At 39.4% G+C, this 23,541-nt stretch overlaps 1 protein-coding gene across 1 annotated transcript; it reads left to right on the plus strand.

The window, feature by feature from the left end:
- Positions 1–495: 495 nt before the first annotated feature.
- GSPT1 (G1 to S phase transition 1) lies at positions 496–23,176 on the plus strand. The gene is made up of 15 exons (XM_066560752.1): positions 496–913; positions 10,718–10,765; positions 11,135–11,176; positions 11,908–12,135; positions 13,158–13,191; positions 13,662–13,739; positions 14,968–15,148; positions 15,524–15,678; positions 16,675–16,815; positions 17,549–17,642; positions 17,977–18,057; positions 18,632–18,805; positions 19,236–19,325; positions 19,664–19,832; positions 20,531–23,176. The coding sequence occupies exons 1-15, from the start codon at positions 613–615 to the stop codon at positions 20,581–20,583; spliced, it is 1,869 nt and encodes a 622-aa protein (XP_066416849.1). The 5' UTR covers positions 496–612; the 3' UTR covers positions 20,584–23,176.
- The last annotated feature ends 365 nt before the right edge of the window (positions 23,177–23,541 follow it).

Raw genomic sequence — 23,541 nt, forward strand, 5'->3', positions numbered from 1 at the left:
TTCCCCGGGAGCTCTGCAGCCGCCTCTGCTCTCCGGGACGGGCTCGGTGGGAAGCGATGGGAGCTGACCCGGGCGGTTCCTGTCCCGCCTGTCCTGTCCCCGTGCACCTCAGCTCCCCAGGAGGGGTTCGGTGCGTTCTGGCACCGCTGGGCGCGGACCCGGGCGGTTCCGGTACCGCCGGAGGCGCCAACTCCGCGTTCCGCATCCCCTTGGAAAAGGGGGCGGAGCCGGCAGGGACGCGCGGCGCGCGCGGGGGCCGCCGGGAGTTGCAGTTCCTGAGCGCGCAAGTAACGCAGGCAACTCCATTTCCCGTCTGTCCTCAGGAGGCGGGGCGCGGGTGCGCGCGCGTGGTATGACGGGTATTGTAGTTCTTGCGCCGAGCCTCGGACGTGCAGCAGGAGCAGGGCCGGGGGAGATAAAAACTACTACGATGGCGGTAGGAGAGGCTGCCGGGAGGGGGTACGGCGGCCCGAGAGGCCACACTGTGCTCGCGTCGGGGCGGCGGAGCACACGCGGAATCCGCGGAGCGAGTGCTGAGTCGGTGCCGCCGCCGGCTCCCCCCTCACCCGGGAGACGCTTCGGGGCCGCGGAGCCTTGTGGGGCCGCCACAAAATGGAGGCGAACGGGAGCGGCAGTGGGAGCAGCAGCGACTCGGCTCCCGACTGCTGGGACCAGGCGGACATCGAGCCGGGCAGCGGCGCCGGCCCGGGCTGCGCCCCGCCGGCCGCGGAGGCCGAGGCGCAGCAGGAGCTGCTCGGGGCGGCCTTCAGCCGGCAGCTGAACGTCAACGCCAAGCCCTTCGTGCCCAACGTCCACGCCGCCGAGTTCGTGCCGTCCTTCCTGCGGAGCGGCCCGGCGCCCGGCCTGCCGCCGCCCTCGCCCCCGCCCGGCCTCCCGCCGCCGCCGCCGCTCGGTAACCGCGGGGCCGGCACCGCGGAGGGCGAGGGAGGCAGGGAGGGATGGGGGCCATGTTGGGAGGGCGCGGGGCGAGCGGGGCGGGGGTGCCGGGCCCGCGGCGGCCGGGAAAGGGCCACGCGGGGCGGGCGAGGAGCCGGGCCGGGCCGGGGGGCGGCGCGGGGTCCGGGGCGCGGGAGCGGGGTCCGGCCGCAGGAGGGTCCCCGGGCGGGAGGAGCACGGCCGGGGCAGCGGACAGGGGCTGGGCAGGGGGCGGTGGCAGCACCGCGGGGGAGCCGCTCCGGGGTCGGGGGGGCCCCGGCGGGGGGAGGCCGCGGGGCTCTGCCCGGGGAGCAGCAGGAACCGGGGGCTCTGGCTCCCTGCGGGTCCCGTGTGCGTTTCGCGGGGACCTTTGCTCGCAAAGGGTCACCCATGATGGGACAAAAGCACATAGCTCTGCTCTTCCTATAATACATAAAATCAATATAATATATGTCATATATATAATATATAACATGTAACACTCTAGGAGTTGTTGAAGATTTTGGAGGTTATAAATTTAGTGTTGCTGGGGAGAAAAGCACTTCTTCAGCCACCAGGGCCTCAGATGTATCTTAAATGTCTTTTTGAAGATTATATCAAGTAATTTATTTTTTTTTCTTAACATAATGCCGATAAAGGATTAGTAGGGAAGGGAGTTTTGTCCAGCTGGCCTCAGCTAATGGAATAACCTGAAATTTACCCTGCTTTTAATTTCAAAGGATCTTTGTGTGCGCAACCAATGTTTATACTAGATTTACTTTGCATATGGGAAATTAAAGGAGACCTACTTTTTCATTTTCAGCTCCAAACTGAAGGTTCTTCCAAACATTGGACATGCTGCTTAACTTTGTGTTAGGATTTTAATGTCACTCCTGCAGCTAAGGAGTTTGAGATCTTCCTAATTTTTCCTATAATTTTCTGTATCCCTATTGGTATAATATGAAACAAGCTAGTGTTTCAGGTATTTATCTAGTAATTTAATTTCACTAAAGACACTAGTTGTTAAATTATGTTGGCTTGATTTCCTGTTGGTTGTGGCTTATTATTTATTGTGTTTTTCCTTAATATATTAATTGGTCTTGATCTCCCTAGTATCTAAAGTTAATAGTTGTTAACAACTAAAATATGACACGTTAATATTTTTCTAAGAGAATATTGACCTGTTCCTTATGTTAGATTATATGTTCTCTACAGCTGTTCAGCACTCCTGATTTTTAGCAGAAGTTGTAGCTCATTTACTGTGCAGGCAAGTAGTGTCTAAGTGCATTAATGTAAACTTCAGAGAAGCCATGGGCAGACTCTTGAATTCCATTTAGAATAAAGGTATCTGTTAAAGTTCACAGATTAGAGGTAGACTGGGTACCTTGGGGCTGTGATGAACACGTGGTGCACCTTTGATTTATCTTCAAAATCCATTCCTGTATTTTTCAGATATTGCAATCTGAATCAAAAGTTTGGGTTTTTTAGCTATGTAATCAATACTGAAAGATTTTTTTTTAGTGTTTTGAATATTATTAGAATAATTTTGATTTTTTTTCCTGGCTGCTCTTTTAAGGTTTCATCTAAGGTGTTCTATAGTTAATTTTTTTTTTTTTTAGGAATTCAAACTACATCTCCTCACCTACCAATTTTTTCTTTACTTTCCTTTTCTCCACTCTTTTGCTACTTCTACAACCTGTGATGAGCTTCTTCTTTCCAGAAATTAGGGATGGCTTGAAAACTGTCTGATGATCTGGAGTGATCAGGATAGCTTTGCTTTGTGTCTTCATTGCTGAGTTACATTTCCTACATAGTGCTAGAATCCACCTGGCTTGAATTTACCTTGATTGCTATATCTTCTTTAAGGTTCAGGATTTTCAGTTTCTCTAGAGTAGCTTCAATATCCCTAAGATTAGGCAGAAAAAAACCTTAAGTTAAAAAATTCTATTTCTTTCTTAACTTGAATACTGTACTTGCTAGGTACTGCTCCAGGTCTGCTTGCTTGGTTGCAGAAGGTAATTGACATCTTCTCCTTGCAGGTGTTTGTATAAGGTGACAACTACTTTCCTGGCTGGCAGAACTAGGTGGAGCTTGCTCTGGAAAGAAGTCAGAACAACATGTGATTAGACAGTGGTGCTGAATAGGTTACTTTGCAGCAGCCCAGTTTGCTTTTGTTCCCGTAGGGAATGAGGTGCTCTGTGACACTCATTCTTCATTACATAGTTTGTAGTAGGGAAGAACCTAAATTCGTCTTGATACATCTAAACCTTAAGAAAATCTAAAAAGTTGGGTGTCACTTGAGGAATTTCAGTGGCCTAAAGTTAAGTTCTAGTAGTGCTTTTCTTCTTGGAACTTTCTCTTGGTGAGGTTTTGCTCAAGTCATAATTCCTTAGTAATTCAAAGGCCATTAGAGATCAGGATAAATGAGTAGTAGCAGCGTGGCATATAAAAATTCCACAGGACTGATTCCATTGTGTGGCTGCAGTGTGTAAGAGTGTTTCCTTTCATGCACACTAACTTAATGTTTCTAGTAATTTGAATAAAATTCCTGTCATTTATGTTTAGAGCACAGAAGGAGCACTCTCAGAAGTCATTTATGGAATAAGATGTTAACTTTCTAAAACTGGGAAAATCCTGAAACCTGCATTCCTAAAGCTTACTTTCAAACTGGTTTACACATGCTTTCTTTTGATTGGAAATTGTATATTAGGAAGAAAGCTGACTGATTTTACCACCAATATAACTTATGCTCCCAGATAATTTAATTCCAAAATAATTCTGAAACTATCATTTGATTATATGGGAAAAGCATATAATTTACATTTTTGAACCTAAGGAATATACTAAAACCAGTATGTTCTAAAGGTTGTAGCTATGAGGATTTACATTTATCAAATTGTGTCCAAGTCAAACTCATTTGAATAAAATCTCTCTTTGCTGAATTCTGTTGGAAATGTGAAATGAAGACTTTGGTTTTTTGTCTGTGACAGCCATGGCTGCAGCACAGTTCTGTGCCAGGTGAGCTGGGAGGGTGTCACAGACACTTTGTACTTCTGGGGAGACTCTGGCAGTTGCTGGACTAGCAAACTAAACTCAGTTAAGGCCATGTGTGATAATGAAATGACAGTGGATTGTGTTAGGGCCTCTAAATGTTCATAGTCACACCTGTGCCTTGCAACTTCACTCTTTAGCTTCTATGACTTCTTTCTGTACTATGTTTCATTAATTTTGTAGATGTATGTAGCAGAAAATTACATTTTTTTCTTTGTTTCTATATCAAGGCATGGTTCAGAGGGAATAGCTAACACCAACGTCTGATTAATAAGATTTCTTTTTTTTTTTAATGGGGTATGAGAGAATCAAAATGTTTTTGAAAATGCAGCATCAATCTGCATTTTTGTGGTTCAGTTTTGAATAGTAGTTCTTGAATACTCACAGGATTCTTGGTAAAATTTATCACAGCTTCCTTGTATGGTCTTTATGGTATTTTGTGTTAGTTCTTCTTTTCAGAAATAATTTTTAAGTATTCACTGTTGACTCTGCTTGGAGCAGGAGACTAAACTAGCTAACTCCTGGGATATTTCCAACCTGAATTGTTCACTGATTTGAAGTATGCAGTGGTAGTAGCAAGAGAAAAAAGCATCCTTAGTATGAAAGTAATAAGAATAAAAAGTGTGACATGCAGCAGTGGGTGTAAGGAAAGCATTTGTCCTTTTGGTGGTATTAGGGCTACTGTTTAGTTTGGTAATTCTCTTGACCACTTCAAATTAATTTCTAAAGATCTTTGCTAATGACTCCAGTTTAAACAACTTGCCCCTACAGTTCTGAGCCAAGCAAACATCTGGCTTAAGATTCAGTGCCCCTGTTTGCTTCACTCCCTAAATATCCTCAATTGCCTGCAGTAGTCACTCCTGAAGCAGTTGAATTCAAGCAGCTGGACATCCTCAGCCTTCAAGTGCTGTGAATAAATGGGTATAACATTTTTCTTCCTGCTTTTCCCTGCCCTCATTTTTTCTGACCTTGTAGCAGCTGGGACATCCATATGTCAGTCAGACACAAGAGGTGGAGTTTCAGTATCATCTACTTCAGTTCTGAAACCTGTAGTTTCCAGAGCAGGTTGAGTTATCTGTACCACTGTGTTCTCCAAAGCCTGGTATCTCATTTTACACTGTAAGACTCTTCAACGTCTCAGTCCTCAAGAACTTCACTTTGCATATGAACTTGCTGAGAAAGGCTTGTCTAAGACAGTAGCCCACAGTCCAAGAAGCTGTTATGTTTAAGGGCTACATGGTTTTTCATGTCAGCCTTGGAACAGCCCTGTGCTGATGATTTCCTCAGCAGTGCTGGTAGTGTTACTGTTAATGCTTCAGAACTGCAAACTGGAACTGCTCAATGGCAGCAAATCAGGGTGGTATTGTCAGTGCCAGTATATGGGATAAATTCTTATCTGAAAATCTTGATTTGAGTTGTCACTTGTCTATCTAGAGCAGTCTTTGTATCAGCTTCTCTAGACAGGTGAGCTGTGCAGCCACTTGTGAAACTGGGTGCAGAGAAAGGCTGGATGTCTTGGCACTGCTGGGTGATCAGATAGAACATACCTGTGTGGTGCACCCAGGGTGCCAATGTGTTACACAGATGTCCTTTGTCTACACCTGAAGTGTCCCCAGGAAGGTGGCCAGGATTGTGTTGCTCCTGTTAGAATAATTCATCACCCTCGTGGCCTTGCATGGCTCCAGTAAAAGACACACAAACCCCTGGGGTCAGCTGTGCACTGCATGGGCTGTCCTGGGGGCTAAGGCAGCCTGCTGGCCGTGTGTGTGTGGCACTCTGCTTTGGGCTACTGCTTGAATGTGTTTGAAAGCATGGTGTTATCTTAAAACTTGATTGCTCTATCAAAATGAACACAAAAATAAATTGGGATAATTCTTGGATTCTATTTATAATCTGGTTTTACAGTTCCACTTAAGGAATTTTGGCATTTTTCTCCTGTTTTGTGCTGACAGATATGCAAGGAAAAGAAGCAGCTGATTGTATAAAGCCAAGATAAAAAGATGGTTTTGTGTTTTTTATTATGAAGGAATAAAGCAGTCATAATTTAATCCATTAAATTAATGACTATGTTTTGAAGAGGTCTATGGGAAAATGACAGTGATTGTATTCATTACAAAAGTTAGTTTAGGACAGGAGATGCAATACTAAATATCTGAGTCATACTAAAGATATTGGGTTATGAGAGATTTTTGTCAGAGTGGAATCCTGAACTGTTGAAATACGGAGCTTGGTTTCTTGATTATCTGTCTTTAAAATCAAGTTATCAGCTGAGCACAAATACTTGGCCTTAAGCAGAAGAGAACTTCACTATATTCCCTGAAAGTCCCCATAAGCTTTTTTAAACTTAGTTGTTAAGGAGCATGTCAAGTTTAGATAAGATAAGCTTAAGGTGTGTCCTCACTGGGGAAGGAAGAAGGTGGGTCTTTTACTAAGCTAACACGTAATAAAAGCCTATGAATATGAAACAAATGCTAATTATTTTTTGTGAATTTTACAGAGTCAGGTTAAACTATTAAAGCTGCTTTTGCATTGGTGCATTTTAAAAACTGGTGTGTCCAGTGGTGAAGCTGGGGCATAGGCTATAAAGCAGAGCAGAGAGAATAAGTTAATTTTGGGTTTAACTTTCAAAACAACTGCCTTACAGTGAACTCCTGAAAACCTTTTCTTTCTGTACAATTTTAAGTATTGAGTATAAAGCACTTTGTTTAGCTGTAGTTGTGCTTGACATAATTTTTGTGTGTTTTTGTTATCTAAGAATCTCTTGGGGCTTTTTTTGTTCTGCTTTTCACGCTGTGTGTGTTTGATGCGGACTTTTATTTTTTTACTCTGCTGTAATTCCCTTTATGCTTTCATTTAAAAAAAGGGGGGCAAACCTCTGTTATGTAATGCATGAAGACTGTATGACTATTGTGTAAAGATGTGCTGAACTCAGGTATTGGAATTACACATTCAAAAAGGTGATGGGAATCCTAAGGTGGGTGTCATGTGTTTCTTCACTCTTCAGGAATTCCTGTGAAGCAACTTGATGCCTGTATTAGAGAAGCAGTAACAAATTCACTCTACAGGCATCTAAGTTTTGTAGATAAGATGTTTGTTTCAGGCTGAATTTGTCTTTTTAGGTTTTTTACTTTTTTTTTTTTTAATCTCTCTGCTGTATGGTGCAGAGTTTCTCTAACTCTGTAGTCTATCCCAGTTGTCAGGTTCCAGTCCTGTCTGGGTTCTTATCACTCCAGCAGCAGAGCAGGCTGGGAGCTGAGTGCTGCTGTGTATTGCGCCAAATTTATGCCTCTCATCAATTCTGTGAATTCATTTGCATTGTGGTTCAGGTAACTGATGTTCAGGAATTACCAGTCAACCACTGGGCAGTTCTTACTTGTGTGGAGACCTTTATCAGCTTTTTCTGGGCATCTGGTAAACACTGAGGTTTGTGTAAAGATGGAGGTTGTCACTACTGCTTAGCAATTGAGTTTGACTTTAATGCTGTGTTTTAACCACTGTTCTAATATTGATTCTTACCAGCTGTACCTGTTCTAGGTATGAAAAACTTGCTACATTCTAATAGAAATTTAAAGAGCAATTTTCTATTGTTTATCTACAAGCATTCTAATATGTTAGTGCTGCAAAGTTCCTAGCTTGTAGTCTTTTAAAACAATATTTTCAGAGGTTGGATGATAACTTCAAATTTGTTGTCCTTGTGCAGCTTTGGTTATTGTACAACAGAAGTGCAAACAAGTACAAAACTTGATGTGATATGCTACAAACTTATCAGTAGTAGAATACTGTGTGAATGAAGTAGGCAGAGTGGATTCTTTGGGACATGAGATCTATTTTAAAGAGATCAGTCACTGGGTTTTACAAGCTGTGCAATTTTGGACTCTGTATTGGTAGTGCACATACTCTTCCAGTGCATTTTGCATTTAAAAAATCCCCACAATTACCTTTTCTAGACAAGACTCTGAATTACATAATGTCATTGTCTGATAGCACCAGTAGATAAATGCAGCATCTGTATCCATTTTTGCCCTTGGCATTGACAACAGAGATATTCCAAAAAATGTCCTAAGGCTCTGATGTTGAGCAGGACTAAAGATAAGCCACTCAGTCCATGTAATACCATGGATAAGATTGCAACAGCAGTTCTTGACTTAGGGCTTGAAGGAGGGATGGAGATGGTTAGGTGTAAAATCCTCAAGCTGCTTGTCATGCATAAATCCAGTAATTTGAGGCATTTTAAAATTGGCATCACTTAAGGCATGTCCTGACTTTAGAACCAGATTTCCTACAAAGGACGTTTTGAGTCCCTCTCTCTGAAAGATTCCTGTCTGGATGATCTTCACAGATGAGAAGAGGTGACAGACCAAGATGCACCAGCCCTGTGCTCTAGGGAAGCAGTAGGATTGCACCCTTCTTTTCAGATGATGGTCTTAAGGCACTTTTCAGGCAATCTGTTCACTTCCACATGGAGTATGGTAAATCTGAGCCTTTGTCTGAAATAACCTGACGTTACCTGAAATTGTTTATCAGAAGTAAACAGTTACTGTGGAGAGTGAGTTTTTTTGTCACTTAGAGCATGTTAGTTTTGAAATTAAGTTTATTTATTTATTTGGTTTCTTAACAATAATTTTTTAGTGAGTGGTTTACGTTTCTTTCTGCTTTGAAGAAACAGTATATGTTTGATACAATTCAGTGTCTTCTTCCAAAGGATGTCTGCCACTTGTGTACCAAAGTGCCCAGAGTTTAATAAATGGCTGTGGTTGTAGCTGACTATCTGTTCCCCCCTGGTTGTGTGGCACTGCTGCTCTTTAGCATCCATGCACAAACTGTCTTACTGACTCTTGTGTGCTAGGCCTGTACAGAATTTACAGAGGAAATTTTTCTTCTTCTTCTTCTCTTAGTTGTGAAGAAACTTTTTTCCTGTCTGCATACCTGCTGTATTGCAGACCAGAAAGTAAAACCTGAGTTTATAGGAATGGTTTTGACTGACAGTATATTTCTCAGAAATTAACTAGCTCTCCAACCACTCGTAGAACGTCTGTTCCAAGGCAAGTGCATTAATATTGCCATTTGATACATTTTTCATTACAGACAAACTTCTGGAGTGAAATCAAAAGCTTGTTGAAATGATCTTGTAATTAAAATATTTATGCATCCCAACCACAGTATGTGTGAAATAGCCAACAATCTTTGATGTGCTACAAAATGGAGGCTTTAGGTTCATACCTGGATTTTGTGCCACCTGCTTACCACACTCAAAAATGGGCTGCTTGGAGTCTTTTCCAGCAGCCAAAGGGGAGTGATAGATCATTTATTTAAAAAGATCTAGGGGTATTCTATTCTTATGCTTTTACTGACTGTATGAATTCATTCTCTTCAAGCCTGGTTGGTTTGTTTTTGGGAGTGTAGTTCATGTGTGATCCAAGGCAGGGGTGCAGGCAGTGCTTCCATTTGGGCATTGCTGCTCATGTGTGATCCAAGGCAGGGGTGCAGGCAGTGCTTCCATTTGGGCATTGCTGTGTCCCCTCCCTGGTTTGCTGCTGGCCACTGGCTGTTGTGCTGTGACCCACATTCACCCTGCCTGCAAAGCCCTGTCCTCTGGCCCCCTGCCAGCTCTCCCGGCGCTGCTCCACTTTAGAGGAGTCTGCAGCAAATACGCAAACAGTGCGAAAGCAAAGAGGCTTAGGAGCAGGTCCTTCCCTGGGTGCCTTTGTTCTTTTGAGGGGATTTGTTTCATCTTTAGGTCCCATCATGCGTATAGAGCAAGTGATGCTCTAAGATCTGGGTTCAGAATTCAGTTGAAGGAGAGCTGGAGTACAGCTAAACAGAGAGTATGAATTTTGTATGTGGTTGAAAAACAAGAGAACTTGTTTCAAAGCATTATGTTCTCTTGGTATAAGTTCAACTTAGAACAAGAGAAAACTACATAGGTTAAGGTTTTAGGTATAGTTATAGAAGGCCCCTTGATCATGTGAAACAACGTCCCAAAACATTGAGTGGTGTGGTAATTGCAATGTATCACTCCTAGTGGGTTTAATAATTGTTACACCTCAGCATAAAATGTAGTGGTATGGTTTAGTGTATGAGAGGGTTGAGTAATTTATCCAAAAAGCCATACTTGTGGCTTTGGTAGATGCACATGGTCAGTGGGATTGCCCTCCATGTAATGGGACTGTGCTCTGGTGTTTAAGAGGACTGGCAAACTTACCAGACATCTGAATGAATTTATCATCTCTTGACCTTAATAACTACAGAAGATGTTAAGAATTTGTTTTTAGTAGCTTGTTTCTGTTTCCTATTCAACATTTAACAGAAATGAGGCATAAGAGCAGTGTAGACATGGCTGTAAGACCCTTTCCCTGCAGTTGTGACACCACATTGTGGCTTTGGATACAATGAAACTGCTTGGCTATTTTTGAACACCAGTTAGACACTAACACCACCAGCCAGCATGCTCAAAGAGGATGGGCAAGCAAAATACTGTGTATAGAAAATTGCTTGCTTTAAGTGTATCTTTCCATTCAGGTGGAGAAATGGCTTGTTTTTAGAAGTGGTATATTATTTTCACCATGTCTAGGCAGTGTTCTTTAGCAGTACTTGTGCTTAGAGGCTGTGTTTAGTACCACTTGGCAGGGAGGGGAGTCGTTATTCTTTCCGTACAATTCTTGCAATAAAACTGGGAGATGGTCTTTTATGGCAAAGTTTGGAAATTGGTAACATCATTGTACTTTAAAAGATAAACTTTTTTTCTCTGCAGGTGCACCTGTAGAGCCTTCTCCAGAGGAGCAGACAGCCTCTTGTGAAGGTAGTAATTTTTCTTCATTCCATTATTTTTTTAAAAAATTATTGCAAATAATCTCTTTTAAATCTCTATGAACCTTTTCCAATCTTCATTATCCTCATACTATTCTTGTAAGGCAATGTGATTATCTGTATTTATTTACAGTTTCATAGGCAGTTGGGGAAAGGCTCATAAAGTGGCTTATGGAAGATCATAAAACTAGTATGAAGCAGAATTTTTGAAATGAACCTGTATATTAAAAAGCTTTGGCAAGTGCCAAAACATCTGAACTATCCTTTTATTCATTTAGTCACTCATTTTTCTTTGTTCTTGATTACTGTCATGCTAAGTATGTGTCTAATGATTCATTTTCCCCCTTTTTTTTCCTTCTAGGTTCAAATGCTGCTGTTAACATGGAAATTTCAGAATCTGTTGGTAAGATGAGAATTGTTCCTTTTTACTATGATAGTACTACCATGTACTACTGCAGTGCTTTTGCTGAATCACTGCAAACAAAATAGTAGAGCCTTTACACTTACAAATAGTCCTTAGTGTACTTTGTTGTATCTTTATACTTGGGTGAGGAAAGAGGTAATTGAACACTAGTGTGCATTGAGAGCTGCAGCTGGATTGCTTGGACACTGTAAAATGATGAGTGCTTTATTAAAAAATAATTTCATATTACCAAATAGCCCCATAAACATGTGTGCAACGGTGATTAGCAAAAAACTTTAAAATTGTCAGCAATGTGAACAATCAGAACATAGGAATTGTATCTTTCTTATTGTTTTTATAAGGCTTATGAGTGAACTTAAACTATAATCCCTCTCCCTTGCTTTCTAAACATATGGTAGTGTGTGTCTGTGGATTCAGACTACTGTGCTGGTCTGAGTGGATCTTCAGATTTGCTTTTTCTTTGTAAAATTGTTGCCTTGTTAAAACAGAAGTTTCTATATCCTAGATTTCTTATGTCAGCACACAAGCTAGCTTGGAAGCTCCTGGTCTAAATCATTTCAGAAACAAGCAGCAGTTGTCCCTTTTTCTATAGGAAAATGTTAACAGACCTGGTAGCTTTGTGATTGTGCCTTTGGGGCAGGGGCTTTTCCCCTTGTAATTCTTTTTAATTTCTTTATCTATTTGAATATATCTAATTGGTTCATTTTTAGTGGAAAATGGAGAGACAGAAATGTCCCCAGAAGAGTCATGGGACCACAAAGAAGAGCCCAGTGAAGCAGAGCTAGGAGGGGGTCCTGCAGGGGATGCGGGGCCTTCTGAGGAGAGCGCTCAGGAAATGATGGAAGAGGAGGAGGAAATACCAAAACCGAAATCTGTTGTAGCACCTCCAGGTGCTCCTAAAAAAGAGCACGTAAATGTAGTGTTCATCGGACACGTAGGTGAGTTCTGAGGAGGGGGAAGTGTAAGAATCTGTGGATCCAAGTACTTGGATGTGTCTGTTGTGTGTTACCTCTAACTCAGAGGATTAGAAATTAATGCTGCTCCTTGTATTCGTGTCTTGAGGCTCACAGGAGCATTCATTCTAATGAAGCTGCTCTGGAAAAGGAAAAATTTGAAGGTCTTTCAGGGGTAGAGGGCCAAGAGTAGAGTGTGTTGTCTTAGACACAACAGTGCCTGTGTTCATGATTTCTCAAGCAGCTGCTCCTGTTGAGTGCTCAAGTGATATATCTGTATTTATGACCTGAAGAACAAAATCAGAAAATGGTGCTTCTTTTCTACTTATTTTAGGGTTCTTGCTATTAGATTAAAAAATATTATTCTGAATATTCAAATTAGTAGTGTTACAGCAATATATTAACATAATTCATGGTCAAAAGAAGCATTTATAGCAAAATATTTTCATTTAATAGTTTCAACAAACTTCATAAAAACTTGGGTGGTGTCAGAAGTAGAGCAGAATTACTGAATCACAAGTTATAAGTAGATTCTGTCTTTTCATTTCTGTAGTTATTTACCACCTTAAAGGTACTGTAATTGAGTCCTTGGGTAAATTCAGAATAGAGTCACATAAAGTAAAGGGGCTGTGGGCAGAGGTACAGCCCAATATTGAAGACCAGCCCACACAGGTTATTAGGGACAGGGATAAAGGAAGCAGGGAAAGGGGTTTTGCCAGAGCTTCCCACTCTTGACCCTGGCTTTAGCTGGATCACTGCTTGGTGAGGGGGTTTTGTTATGGATAATGCTGAATTTATATATATGAAAACAGCATGTTCAAAATTTGGTGTAATGTAATTGACAGCAAATTATAATAGGAACAAGGGAAAGTGAAAGATGCTTCCAAAAACTTAGATTGTGGTTCAAAAAATAAATCCTTTGGAAACAAACTAGATTACTTAGTTCATAATGGTCTGCTGTTTCTAGAATTTTACATTGTTGATGACTTGAATTAATTTTATTTTAGATGCTGGCAAGTCAACTATTGGAGGACAAATAATGTAAGGAAACTTAAATTTTTAGATTTCTTGTTCTTGTGAATTAAAAAACATCAATTAAAATGAGTAATATTTTCTTTATGGCTTTAATCAGCATATGATAATACTTCTATAACAATGTTTCTGTCCCTGTCAATTGAGGTACTTACTGTCTTTGGAATTTTTTAATTCCAGCGCATTAATGTTATTGCTATAGGATTTTCACTTAATAGAAGCAACTATGCAAAAGCAAAAATTATCAAATTTTTAAAATTAATCTCTTTCTTAGAGCATGGCTGTTTTTCTTTGTATTTTAAAATGAAATTTGAAACAGCTTTATAACATTGGTTAAACTTTGTCCTTTCTGTGAAGATTAAAAAAAATTAGTATCTTCATTTCCCAATCATAATAATCTGTGGGGATTGTATAAGTAAATATTTGGAAATACCTTTCTGCTTTCTCTAAAATTGCACTTTTATTTTCCCTCTCCTTAGGTATTTGACAGGAATGGTTGACAAAAGAACACTTGAAAAATATGAAAGAGAAGCTAAAGAAAAAAACAGAGAAACATGGTATGAACTTCATGAAGACAGCAGCACCCTTTGCCCTTTACTGCACTGAAACTGGTTTTAGTCTCTGTCCCAGTGGCCCTGGCTTCCTCCAGGCACGATGGTGCTCTTGTCCTGGGTGGATTTTTTGTGGCCTCTTGTTTGGTTTGGGTTTTGCTGTTGTTTTTTGGTTGGTTGGGTTTTGTGGGGGCAGTGAGTGTATACAGCACATATAGCAGCCTCATTTCTGCTTCAAACAACTGCAAAATTGATTTCCCTTTTGAAAGCTTTCTCCTTTTGGCTGGAGGATAAAAGGGGTTCAAAGGGCTCTGGAAAATGAGCAGTTAAAGATTTCCTTAGGGTAGAGCATCCTCAGGGGATGGGCATTGACCTGAACTCACTGAATCCTGTGTGAAGGGGAATAGAAAGGGTGACATGGTTTTTTTCACCAAGCAACTGTTGTCCAAAGCAGCATCTCCTCAGACACCCCCCAGTCACTACAAAACAAAAGCTAAGGATGGCTACAGGCTGCTGTTAATGGCAAAAATCATTACTGTGTTAAACCAGTTCAATTGAGTTGTTACCACTTTTTATCACTAGTAAGAGCATTTTTTTCTTTATAGTCACCAGTTTTCACAAAACCAGAAGGATCTAAGTAGCTTTTTTTTTTAAAATTTCAGTTTACCTAACCGAAAGCTAACTTGTTGTTGGCCAGTGGGAAAAATTATTAGGAGGGGACAAGAGTCTGTATAATGAAAATTGATTGAAGATATTGTGAATAAAGATGGTGTCTATTTCATAGCCAACTTCTGCTTAATATGTGCAAATAAATGAGAACTAGTAATTATAATTCTCAATAATGATATGTGCAAGTCAGAACTAATGTTTTAGTTAATTATGCTGAGAAGGAAAAATTGTTTTGTATTTGATCCTGAGGTGTTTCTGAGACTGAGGCAAAGTTTAAATTATATGAGGTTAGAATACAGCTGAAGAACTTAGAAAATGAAACATGTTTATTAGAATTTTTAGAATCCTTATAGTTGTGTGAAGGAGAGCTGGCAGTGGGCTCTGCAGCTCATTGTACACACAAACCAGTCAGTTCAGTATTTCCAAGACCAGTAGTGACTTTACATTTAGCAATGCTGAGGTGGTTAAAATAAGTAAGAGAAAATGTCCCTTATGGCTAACAAATTCTATATAAATGTAATAAAAATTGATACAACAATAGAGTGTTTGGGTTGGAATTTTTTAGGTACCTTTCTTGGGCCTTAGACACAAACCAAGAAGAACGAGACAAAGGTAAAACAGTAGAAGTGGGTCGTGCCTATTTTGAAACGGAGAAGAAACACTTCACTATTTTAGATGCTCCTGGACACAAGAGCTTTGTTCCAAATATGATTGGTGGGGCTTCTCAAGCTGATCTTGCTGTGCTGGTAAGGAGAAATCAGATACTTTTATTTTGCATATGCTATGGAATTAAGTTTCTGGGGGTTTTTGTTTGTTTTTTTGTTTTGTTTACTTCTTTATTCTTTTAGTTACTTTCAGCAGGCAGAATTTTCAAATGTTACATTTACTGAGATGAGTGAGTTTTGGAGTAACTTAACAGCTTCTTAAAGCTGTTCACAGGTGTCATGTGAATTTTTTACATGTCAATGCAGAAACTAATGGGTAATACTGAGAATATACCAGTGCATTTTGGAAGTTTTTACTAGGTCTGACTACCCAGAGTTTTTTGAATAAGGCAGTATTATTGATTGTTCTGTTGAGAGAATTGTAGAACCTTTATTAAAATATGTATCTTTAATTAGGTTATTTCTGCAAGAAAAGGAGAGTTTGAAACTGGATTTGAGAAAGGTGGACAAACAAGAGAACATGCCATGTTAGCAAAAACAGCAGGTGTAAAGCATTTAATAGTTCTTATTAATAAAATGGATGATCCAACTGTAAACTGGAGTAATGAAAGGTGAGTTAATATTAAAAAACTAATCTTAACTGACAGATACTCCAATAGAATAATTCCTAGGTAAAGTAATTTTTGTATCCCATTATTGCTGAAAGGATGGTTGACTGGTGGACTAAAGGCAGGGGTTATAAAACTGGCAGGAAAACCAGAAGCTCACTGCCCAGGACAGTGCTTCTCAATTAAGCTGGAAGCTCTGCACTCCAACATATTCTATCAACTGCTTGGATCCATGCAGACATATCTAACAAACCCCCATGCATTCTAGCATTGTTTAATTGTTGACTTGGAAACTTTTTACTGAGTCTAAAAAAGGAAGTGATTGTTTGAGTTTGCCAGAGTTGTGGGAGAACCTGCTGTGTGTTCTACCTGTGAGTTTGCCAGAGTTTTCAGAGAAGCTGCTGTGTGTTCTGCCCAGAATTGTGGAAGTTTAGTGGGAAGCCATGAGGGCCTGTGCAACCTTGGAATGTCAACCTGCTTCACTAAGAGACAAAGGCACACCCCATTCTCTGTCTTGGTCCTGCCCCAGCCTTCTGACATTACTGAATTCACCCCAAACTGAGAGGAGGCAGTGTGAGAGAAATAAATAGATTAAACCTAGTTGTAGGAGACTGAGGCAGCACTACAGTGCCAGCCTGGAGCCTGACCTCAGGAGGAGTCTGTGGTCTGTCCTGGTCTGTCCTGGCCTGGATCTCTTGCTTTAAGCAGTTGCAGCTGGTGCTGCTGCTCCCCAGCTCTGTCACTGCAGCGTGGGCAGAGCACTGATGATGCTTTATGGGGCAGAGGAATGAGGGGGAATAGGGGAACACACAATACTGAGCTGTGCTGGAAGGCTGGGGAGAAGATGCAAATAGGCCTCCAGACCTTAATTAGGCTTGCTTGCTGCTCACACAGTAACTTAACTGCTGGAACTGAAATGTCTGCGTGTTTTTTAAAGCACAGGATTATGTTATGCTGGAATAAGTGGAATTTACCTTGATCTGCTTGTCATTTTAATAGATATGAGGAATGTAAAGAGAAACTGGTGCCATTTTTGAAGAAAGTTGGCTTCAATCCCAAAAAGGACATTCATTTCATGCCCTGCTCAGGACTGACTGGAGCAAACCTTAAAGAACAGTCAGAATTCTGTCCTTGGTATATGTATGTATCTTAAATTGAGCAACTTGAATATTTGCTGTATTTCAATAAAAGTAAATGCTTCAGTGAAGCTGGGAGGTAGCAGAGCGTGGTTTGTTGTAGTTGTGTGCCAAAGTGCTTGAGGAAGTACAGCCAGAGCAACAAGAACACAGCCATGCAAGGTGCCAGTGAAAAGCACTGGAAGCTGCAGAAGATTGTTAGTAAAATATTAGCAGTGTTTGGCTGTGTGAGTTCAGTGCCTTACGAGCACTGGAATTTGCCAGTGATGCTGCAGCTGACGTTGCTGCAATGAGTAATTGTTTGACGTGAGCAGTTTGCTTGAAGTTGTATTTTAATTAGGGACAAGCCATGCCTCTCAGTGGATGTCAAGTGTTTCAATATTGTTCAGTGTACTTTAAAAAGAATTAATGGAAATCACATTTAATCCTAGCTTATGGTTTTGTATTTCTGAAATATATTACACATCTGTCATGAGTTCCAAAGGAATAATTAATTTGTGGAAAATATCCCTGTAATATAACTTAAAAACATCATATCCTGAGTATTAATATGTTGGTTGAAGTAAAGTGGACTGCTGATGGGATGTTATAATAAATTTAGCTATCTTAGAGGTCATTTTTCTAAATGATAAGATGAATATGATTGTTTTTGTTGGACTGCATTTATCCATTTTGAATAATTTTTTTTAAATGGAAGGGTGCTCATGAAATTGAAACAATGCCTTCTGCTTTTTTAGTGGATTACCATTTATTCCATACCTGGATAATTTGCCAAACTTCAACCGTTCAGTTGATGGACCAATCAGGCTGCCAATTGTGGATAAATATAAGGTACAGATTAAAATAATAATATAGGAAGTATCAAGAGGCTGTTTTCAGATAGCAGTAAATGGACTATTTCCTGTACTTTTAGAGGGTATCTTTTTTCTTTGCTAATGTTACATTTCCAACTGTAGAATAGAGGAGGGAAGGGAAGTAAATAATTTAGGCATTATATGAAACTCCTGAAATCTGTAATCTTTCATGACAACGATTTCCAAAATACTAAGTCTAGCAGTGCTAGATATTCACAGAGTTGAGTAATCAAACTCAGAGGTAAATCATAAATAGAGGACTCTTCAGGAAAATGTTTTCAGTTGCTATGTAATGATTTCTCTTTGTGAAGGACATGGGCACTGTGGTCCTTGGGAAGCTGGAGTCAGGCTCTATTTGCAAAGGACAACAGCTTGTGATGATGCCAAACAAGGTATGGGACGGTTTAGATATTTTAAAAATTTACTACTATAAAAAAAGAGCTTTGTTCTTAAAGATACTGATTACTTTAAATCAGAAAATGTTCTGTTGCCCTGTTGAGCACAACTAAGCTCTCACATTTTACATGGGTGATGTTTCTGGGCACAGGGGGTGTTGTGTAGCTCCTTAGCAGTCAGGACTTGGATTCTCCTGCCTTAGTAAACTCATTGCTGGACTACAAATTATCACACTTCAACTGGATTTTATTTCCTGTTTGTTGGCCACTTTTACCTGCTGTGGGTTAATATTGCTCAAGAGTTTCTTTCTTTCCCTCTCTCCTTTTTTTTTCTTTCCCCCAAAGGGAAACAGGACAAAAAAAAACTTGAAAAAGAATAATCTTCTTTTAAAAAATTCAGTTATTAGTAATTCATCATTCAAATTTTTTAAATGTTCTGAAGCTTGACAGAACCAAATATAATTAACCTAAACTGTAATAGAATTATTTATTGAAATACTGTTATATTACAATCATTTTGTACCTGACTAAAATATTCACAATGAAAAACTGTGTTTTTGTTTTCTTTAAGCACAATGTGGAAGTTCTTGGAATTCTTTCTGATGATGTAGAAACTGACTCAGTAGCCCCAGGTGAAAATCTAAAGATCAGACTGAAGGGAATTGAAGAGGAAGAGATCCTTCCAGGATTTATTCTCTGTGATCTCAACAACCTTTGTCATTCTGGACGCACATTTGATGCCCAGGTAGAATAACAACTTTTAATTGCTGTATAGAGGGGTAAAAAACATGGAAATATTTTTTGTTTTGCCAAATCTAAAACTTCAGTAGTTTGAAGTTTCAGTTCAGATTTCTTATTCACTGCAATATCTCTAAATGGGCAATAACATATATACTTAACACTGACATCATTAATTAGAGGTTTTAAAATATAAGTTGTTTTGAATGTAACTTCTCAGTGAAGTTTTAGATACTTATAATGGTGAAAGCAAGGCCTCATGAGGCTAGTTCTTCAGTTTTCTACTTTCATATTATAAAGTTAAAAATTTGGCTCTGATAAAAATTTATGTGTATATTGTTCAATAGACTTTTTAATCTACTTCTGTATTGATTATTCTGTTCTTTTATAATTGAAATCAGGAAAAATGCACTTTTTTATTTTGAATTGTTTTACAGATAGTGATAATTGAGCACAAATCCATTATCTGCCCAGGTTATAATGCAGTGCTGCACATCCACACCTGTATTGAAGAAGTTGAGATAACAGTAAGTGTCATTTTAAGTTGTGATGTGAATATAACCAATCCAGTTGTTGGGATGAAGGGTTGTGTCAGTCATACATCTCTAGAGGAGCTAAAGCAACAAAGCTCCAGCCTTGAATGGAATTTTTGGTTGTGCCCTAACACAAACAAAAAGTGGCTGTAAGTGTTACTGTTGGCATAAGCCTTCTGCAAAGTGGTGTACGTCATGACTGAATAAACCATGCAAACTTTTTCATGTATTTGTTTGTAAGTATATTCTTTCTTAGACCGATTCTTTTTGTAAAAAACAGAAAAATAACCCTTATTTTAGCACTTACAGCTATAATTTTTTTTCTTACCCAGGCCTTAATCTGCTTGGTAGACAAAAAAACAGGAGAAAAAAGTAAGACACGGCCCCGTTTTGTGAAACAAGATCAAGTCTGCATTGCCCGTTTAAGGACAGCAGGAACGATCTGCCTTGAGACATTCAAAGATTTCCCTCAGATGGGTCGCTTCACCTTAAGGGATGAGGGTAAGGCTGCTTCAGCAGCAGGTACTGACTGCTGCCAGAGCTTACTTGGACTCAGAGCCACAGGCGGTGAGGTATTAAAATGCTGTTATCTAGTGGAAATCACTCTCTGGGTAACAATGGAAAAGTTAATCTAAGCAAATTGTTGTCATTGTGCAGAGTCCTTGCTAGTAACAGAGAGAGTTTTATTTGAGTAATGTACAGAAATATGCATTGTGAAACAAAAGACTGGATTTGAAAAATAACCAGCAGTGGTTTTTAATGTGTCCTGAAATGTCCACCTACAATGTGAATAACATAGTTTCACTTTTTAAAGTTGAAAAATATGAGGGGGGTTGTATGTTAGGCTTTCACATGCACACCCTGGTAAAACTCACAGATTTGTGGGATATGTTTAAAATAAAGTATTTGAAGAATAGTAAACAGATCTGGTAGTGATTCTGCCTTGTTTCTCCTGAGATAAGTGTAGAAGCAGGCTCTCCACAATCCACTTTGTGTTCTCTGCTGTCTGAATAGCAGGCTTACTACTTCTAAATTTTTATTGTGCTTTTAAAATACACTGATGCTACAACATAATAATTTATTCTCTGTGATTTCTAATACTTAAGAGCCTGTATTTTGGGGCAGGTTTTCATGTTCTTGGAGATGTCTGCATTCCTTTCACAGTAAATATAACTCTGCTGTTTGTCTCCTTGGTTTAGGTAAGACCATTGCAATTGGAAAAGTTCTGAAACTGGTTCCAGAGAAGGACTAAGCGTTTTTCTCAATGACCCCGCACAATACTGTGAGGAAAATCGACTCAGCAAAAGCCTACTTCACACCGCCGTCTTATTTTCTGCCCATTGATAAACTTCTCCCCATATTTTGCAAAGACAAATTTCACAGCAAAGGTCCACATTATGTCAGCTTTCTCATATTGAGAGCTCTGCTATGCCACTGTTGAATTTTCCCAAAAACAATTTTTTTTTTCTCCCAAATTCTGCTTCCTTGGAAAGATTCGGCAATAGCTTTGTAAGTGATGTGGACATAATTGCCTATAATTATGAAAATCTAAAGGATTTTTAATGTTTAATTTCCCCCAGCATCTCTATTAAGACCTCTTTTTTCCAGGCAGATCATTCAGAGTGTGCGAGTGTGTGTGCACATGTTACAAAGATGACTACCATGTTAATAAACTATTCAATTTGAAATCTTTTTCGGTATTGGAATTGCTTTTGAATAATGTTTTTTATCCGGATGTAACGCAGTTGCATTAGCTTTTTAACTTCCCAGTAACCCAGATATTTGGTTACTTGGACTTTTCTAAACTCCTCAGCCTCCCCACACACACAGTTTTAAATGAGGCAATTGGGCACTCAACCAAGTTTGTATTAAAATAATTAGGTTTGCCCCTTCCCTTTCTTGAATGCATTCTGAAAATTGAAAAACATTCATGCAAATGTGGCACCTTCATTAGCTTTACATTTGTTAATATCTTCAGCAAATTTAGGTTGACCTAACATCATTACTAGACACAGGAAGTCAATTTTGAAGGCTAGAACTACATCTTGTGTCTTTATACAAATTCAGCATTATTAAATTCTTAACTGCAGAAAATGCTAACAACCAGTAAATCAGCGAAACTTGCAAAAATAGGAGAATCTGTGGCAATAGTGCCTATTAGTATTTATAAGAGCTACATTTTGTGGGAGAACTGGGCCAATTAAAAAGTGCCAGTTACATAAATTACTCAGTTCACCCTGTCTTTAATTTAGAGGGCTGGATAATCCTTGCTGTTTTAAAGATCAGTCTGAACTGAGAGGGAGAAAGACTATTTAAATCCCTAAGAGTTTGCACATGCCGAAATATGGGAGGGTCAGAATCAAGCACAGTCTGTAAATTTTTGCATATCAAAAAGCAATGTAAGCTTATGAGGACCAGTGAAGTTTTTCTTGAGAAATTAAAGCAAAACTGGTTCAAAGTGAAGCTTACTCAGTACAACTTGAAGGAGCTGCATAATAAAACCCTATTTAGCTGCACTTTGAAAATGGACTGTCTGCAATTGCTGTCCTGATTCTAACAATTAGGATGAAGGCTAAGGGATTTTTTTCATTTTCCAGAGTATTAGTAGTAATTATTAAAAGGTATCTTCTGAGCTTCTTCAGAATATCTTAAACTAAACATTCTCAGCTGTAAAATCGGTGAGCCCCTCTTCTCCCCCAAAGATTTACAGTCTAGTGACTGTATCTGAATTGAAACTCAAAACTGAAACAGATTTACCTTTTTTGGGATTTTTTTTTTTGTTTTGTTTGTTTCTTTGTAACTGTGGAACTCCCATTCATTTCACTTACAGCTACATTGTATGGACAGAAGAAGTTATTGTCCTTCAGTTTCATATGACTACACTTGTAGCTACCGTAATGCATGGAATTTAAATAAATTTTATTATGTCTGCAAATCTCTGGGTTTTATTTTTTTGGTAAATCAGGGTTTAAAAAGTAACTTTTTTTTTTTTATTGTTTCTACCAAGTGAACAAAACCCACAGTTCCTTGGATCTTAAACTAATGAAGAAATTAAAAGCCAGGGAAACTTACTGTCTTGTTCATATTCTGGACTGACAAGATTTCCAGATAGCTAACTGACATGAAGTAAGCTCATGGATTTGAAATTTGCAGTGACCATTATTGGAGAATACTTACAGTTAAATTCCTAAATTGCTAGGTCCTTTAAAAGTTTTTTTCTTAAGGCATTGAAGTGTATCTGAAAACTACATGATGCTCCAGCATCAGTTTTCCACTGTTGAGTAAACTTAACGTGGGATTTTAAAACTTCATTATTTTGAGGCTGGACTGAGTATTTAATATTAAACTGAATAATCACCTGGTGGGTTGGAGTATCAGTAGATAGAAAGTCAGTATTTCCATTATTCATCCCATCTAGTACATTTGATTACCATTTCCATAATTCCAGTTAATGTCACCTGGTCTGTAAACTGAGAGGTTGTATGATTATAAATTCATTAACAGAATCCACATTATGCAATTAAAGATACTCCTATCCTTTAGGAAGTTTTTATTTGGGTATAAAATATTTGCATTCTATAGCAAATATATGAAAATGTAAGGCATAAATGTACACAAATTGGCTGCATTTTGGGGAGAAGAGCTGGAATTACACTGTATTTGAGTAGTCCTCAGATTACATCTCAACTTTCTCATTTCATCTCCATTCTACATTTTATAGTCCCATTTTTGCTACTATTAAATACAGCTAAATCTAGATGAAAGAAGACAAAAAGATAATGTGGCTTTGTTGGAAATAAACACTATTTGCTGATTCACTGATGTAATAAACTTTTTTAAATTACCATTTTGAATATTTTCTTTTGTGAAAATGTGATATGATGCTTTGAAGATGATACAAAAACAAAGGAGCTGTGCAACCACAACAGTTGAAAGGATGGAGGGGAAAAAAAGAGGAAATAAAAGTTGGATTGAAGATACAGCACCCCTAGGAGCACTGCCAGGGTAACTGGGCTTGCATGGGGTACTGGCAGGGTATTCCCATGGTGTAGCTTTAATTCATACCAGCAAAACTCTGAGTGTATTTCTGCAGAAAGGAGAGTTTGGGGTTTTTTCCCTCAGTATAATGGCATTTGCAGTGTGGTACTGATGTGGATCACACCTTTCTCTCTGACTGTTGGCCAAAGTGTGCAGTGTAGATATGGCTTGA

Source organism: Molothrus aeneus, chromosome 16 (assembly GCF_037042795.1).
Source record: "Molothrus aeneus isolate 106 chromosome 16, BPBGC_Maene_1.0, whole genome shotgun sequence".
Classification (NCBI taxonomy): domain Eukaryota; kingdom Metazoa; phylum Chordata; class Aves; order Passeriformes; family Icteridae; genus Molothrus; species Molothrus aeneus.

What these genes read in the sequence shown, in the direction of transcription:
- GSPT1 (XM_066560752.1), top strand. Translation starts at nt 613, where the DNA reads ATGGAGGCGAACGGGAGCGGCAGTGGGAGCAGCAGCGACTCGGCTCCC. An exon ending in GAATTCTGTCCTTGGTATAT is followed by an intron (nt 16,816 to 17,548) that starts GTATGTATCTTA and finishes CTGCTTTTTTAG; the next exon opens with TGGATTACCATTTATTCCAT. An exon ending in CTTCACCTTAAGGGATGAGG is followed by an intron (nt 19,833 to 20,530) that starts GTAAGGCTGCTT and finishes TCCTTGGTTTAG; the next exon opens with GTAAGACCATTGCAATTGGA.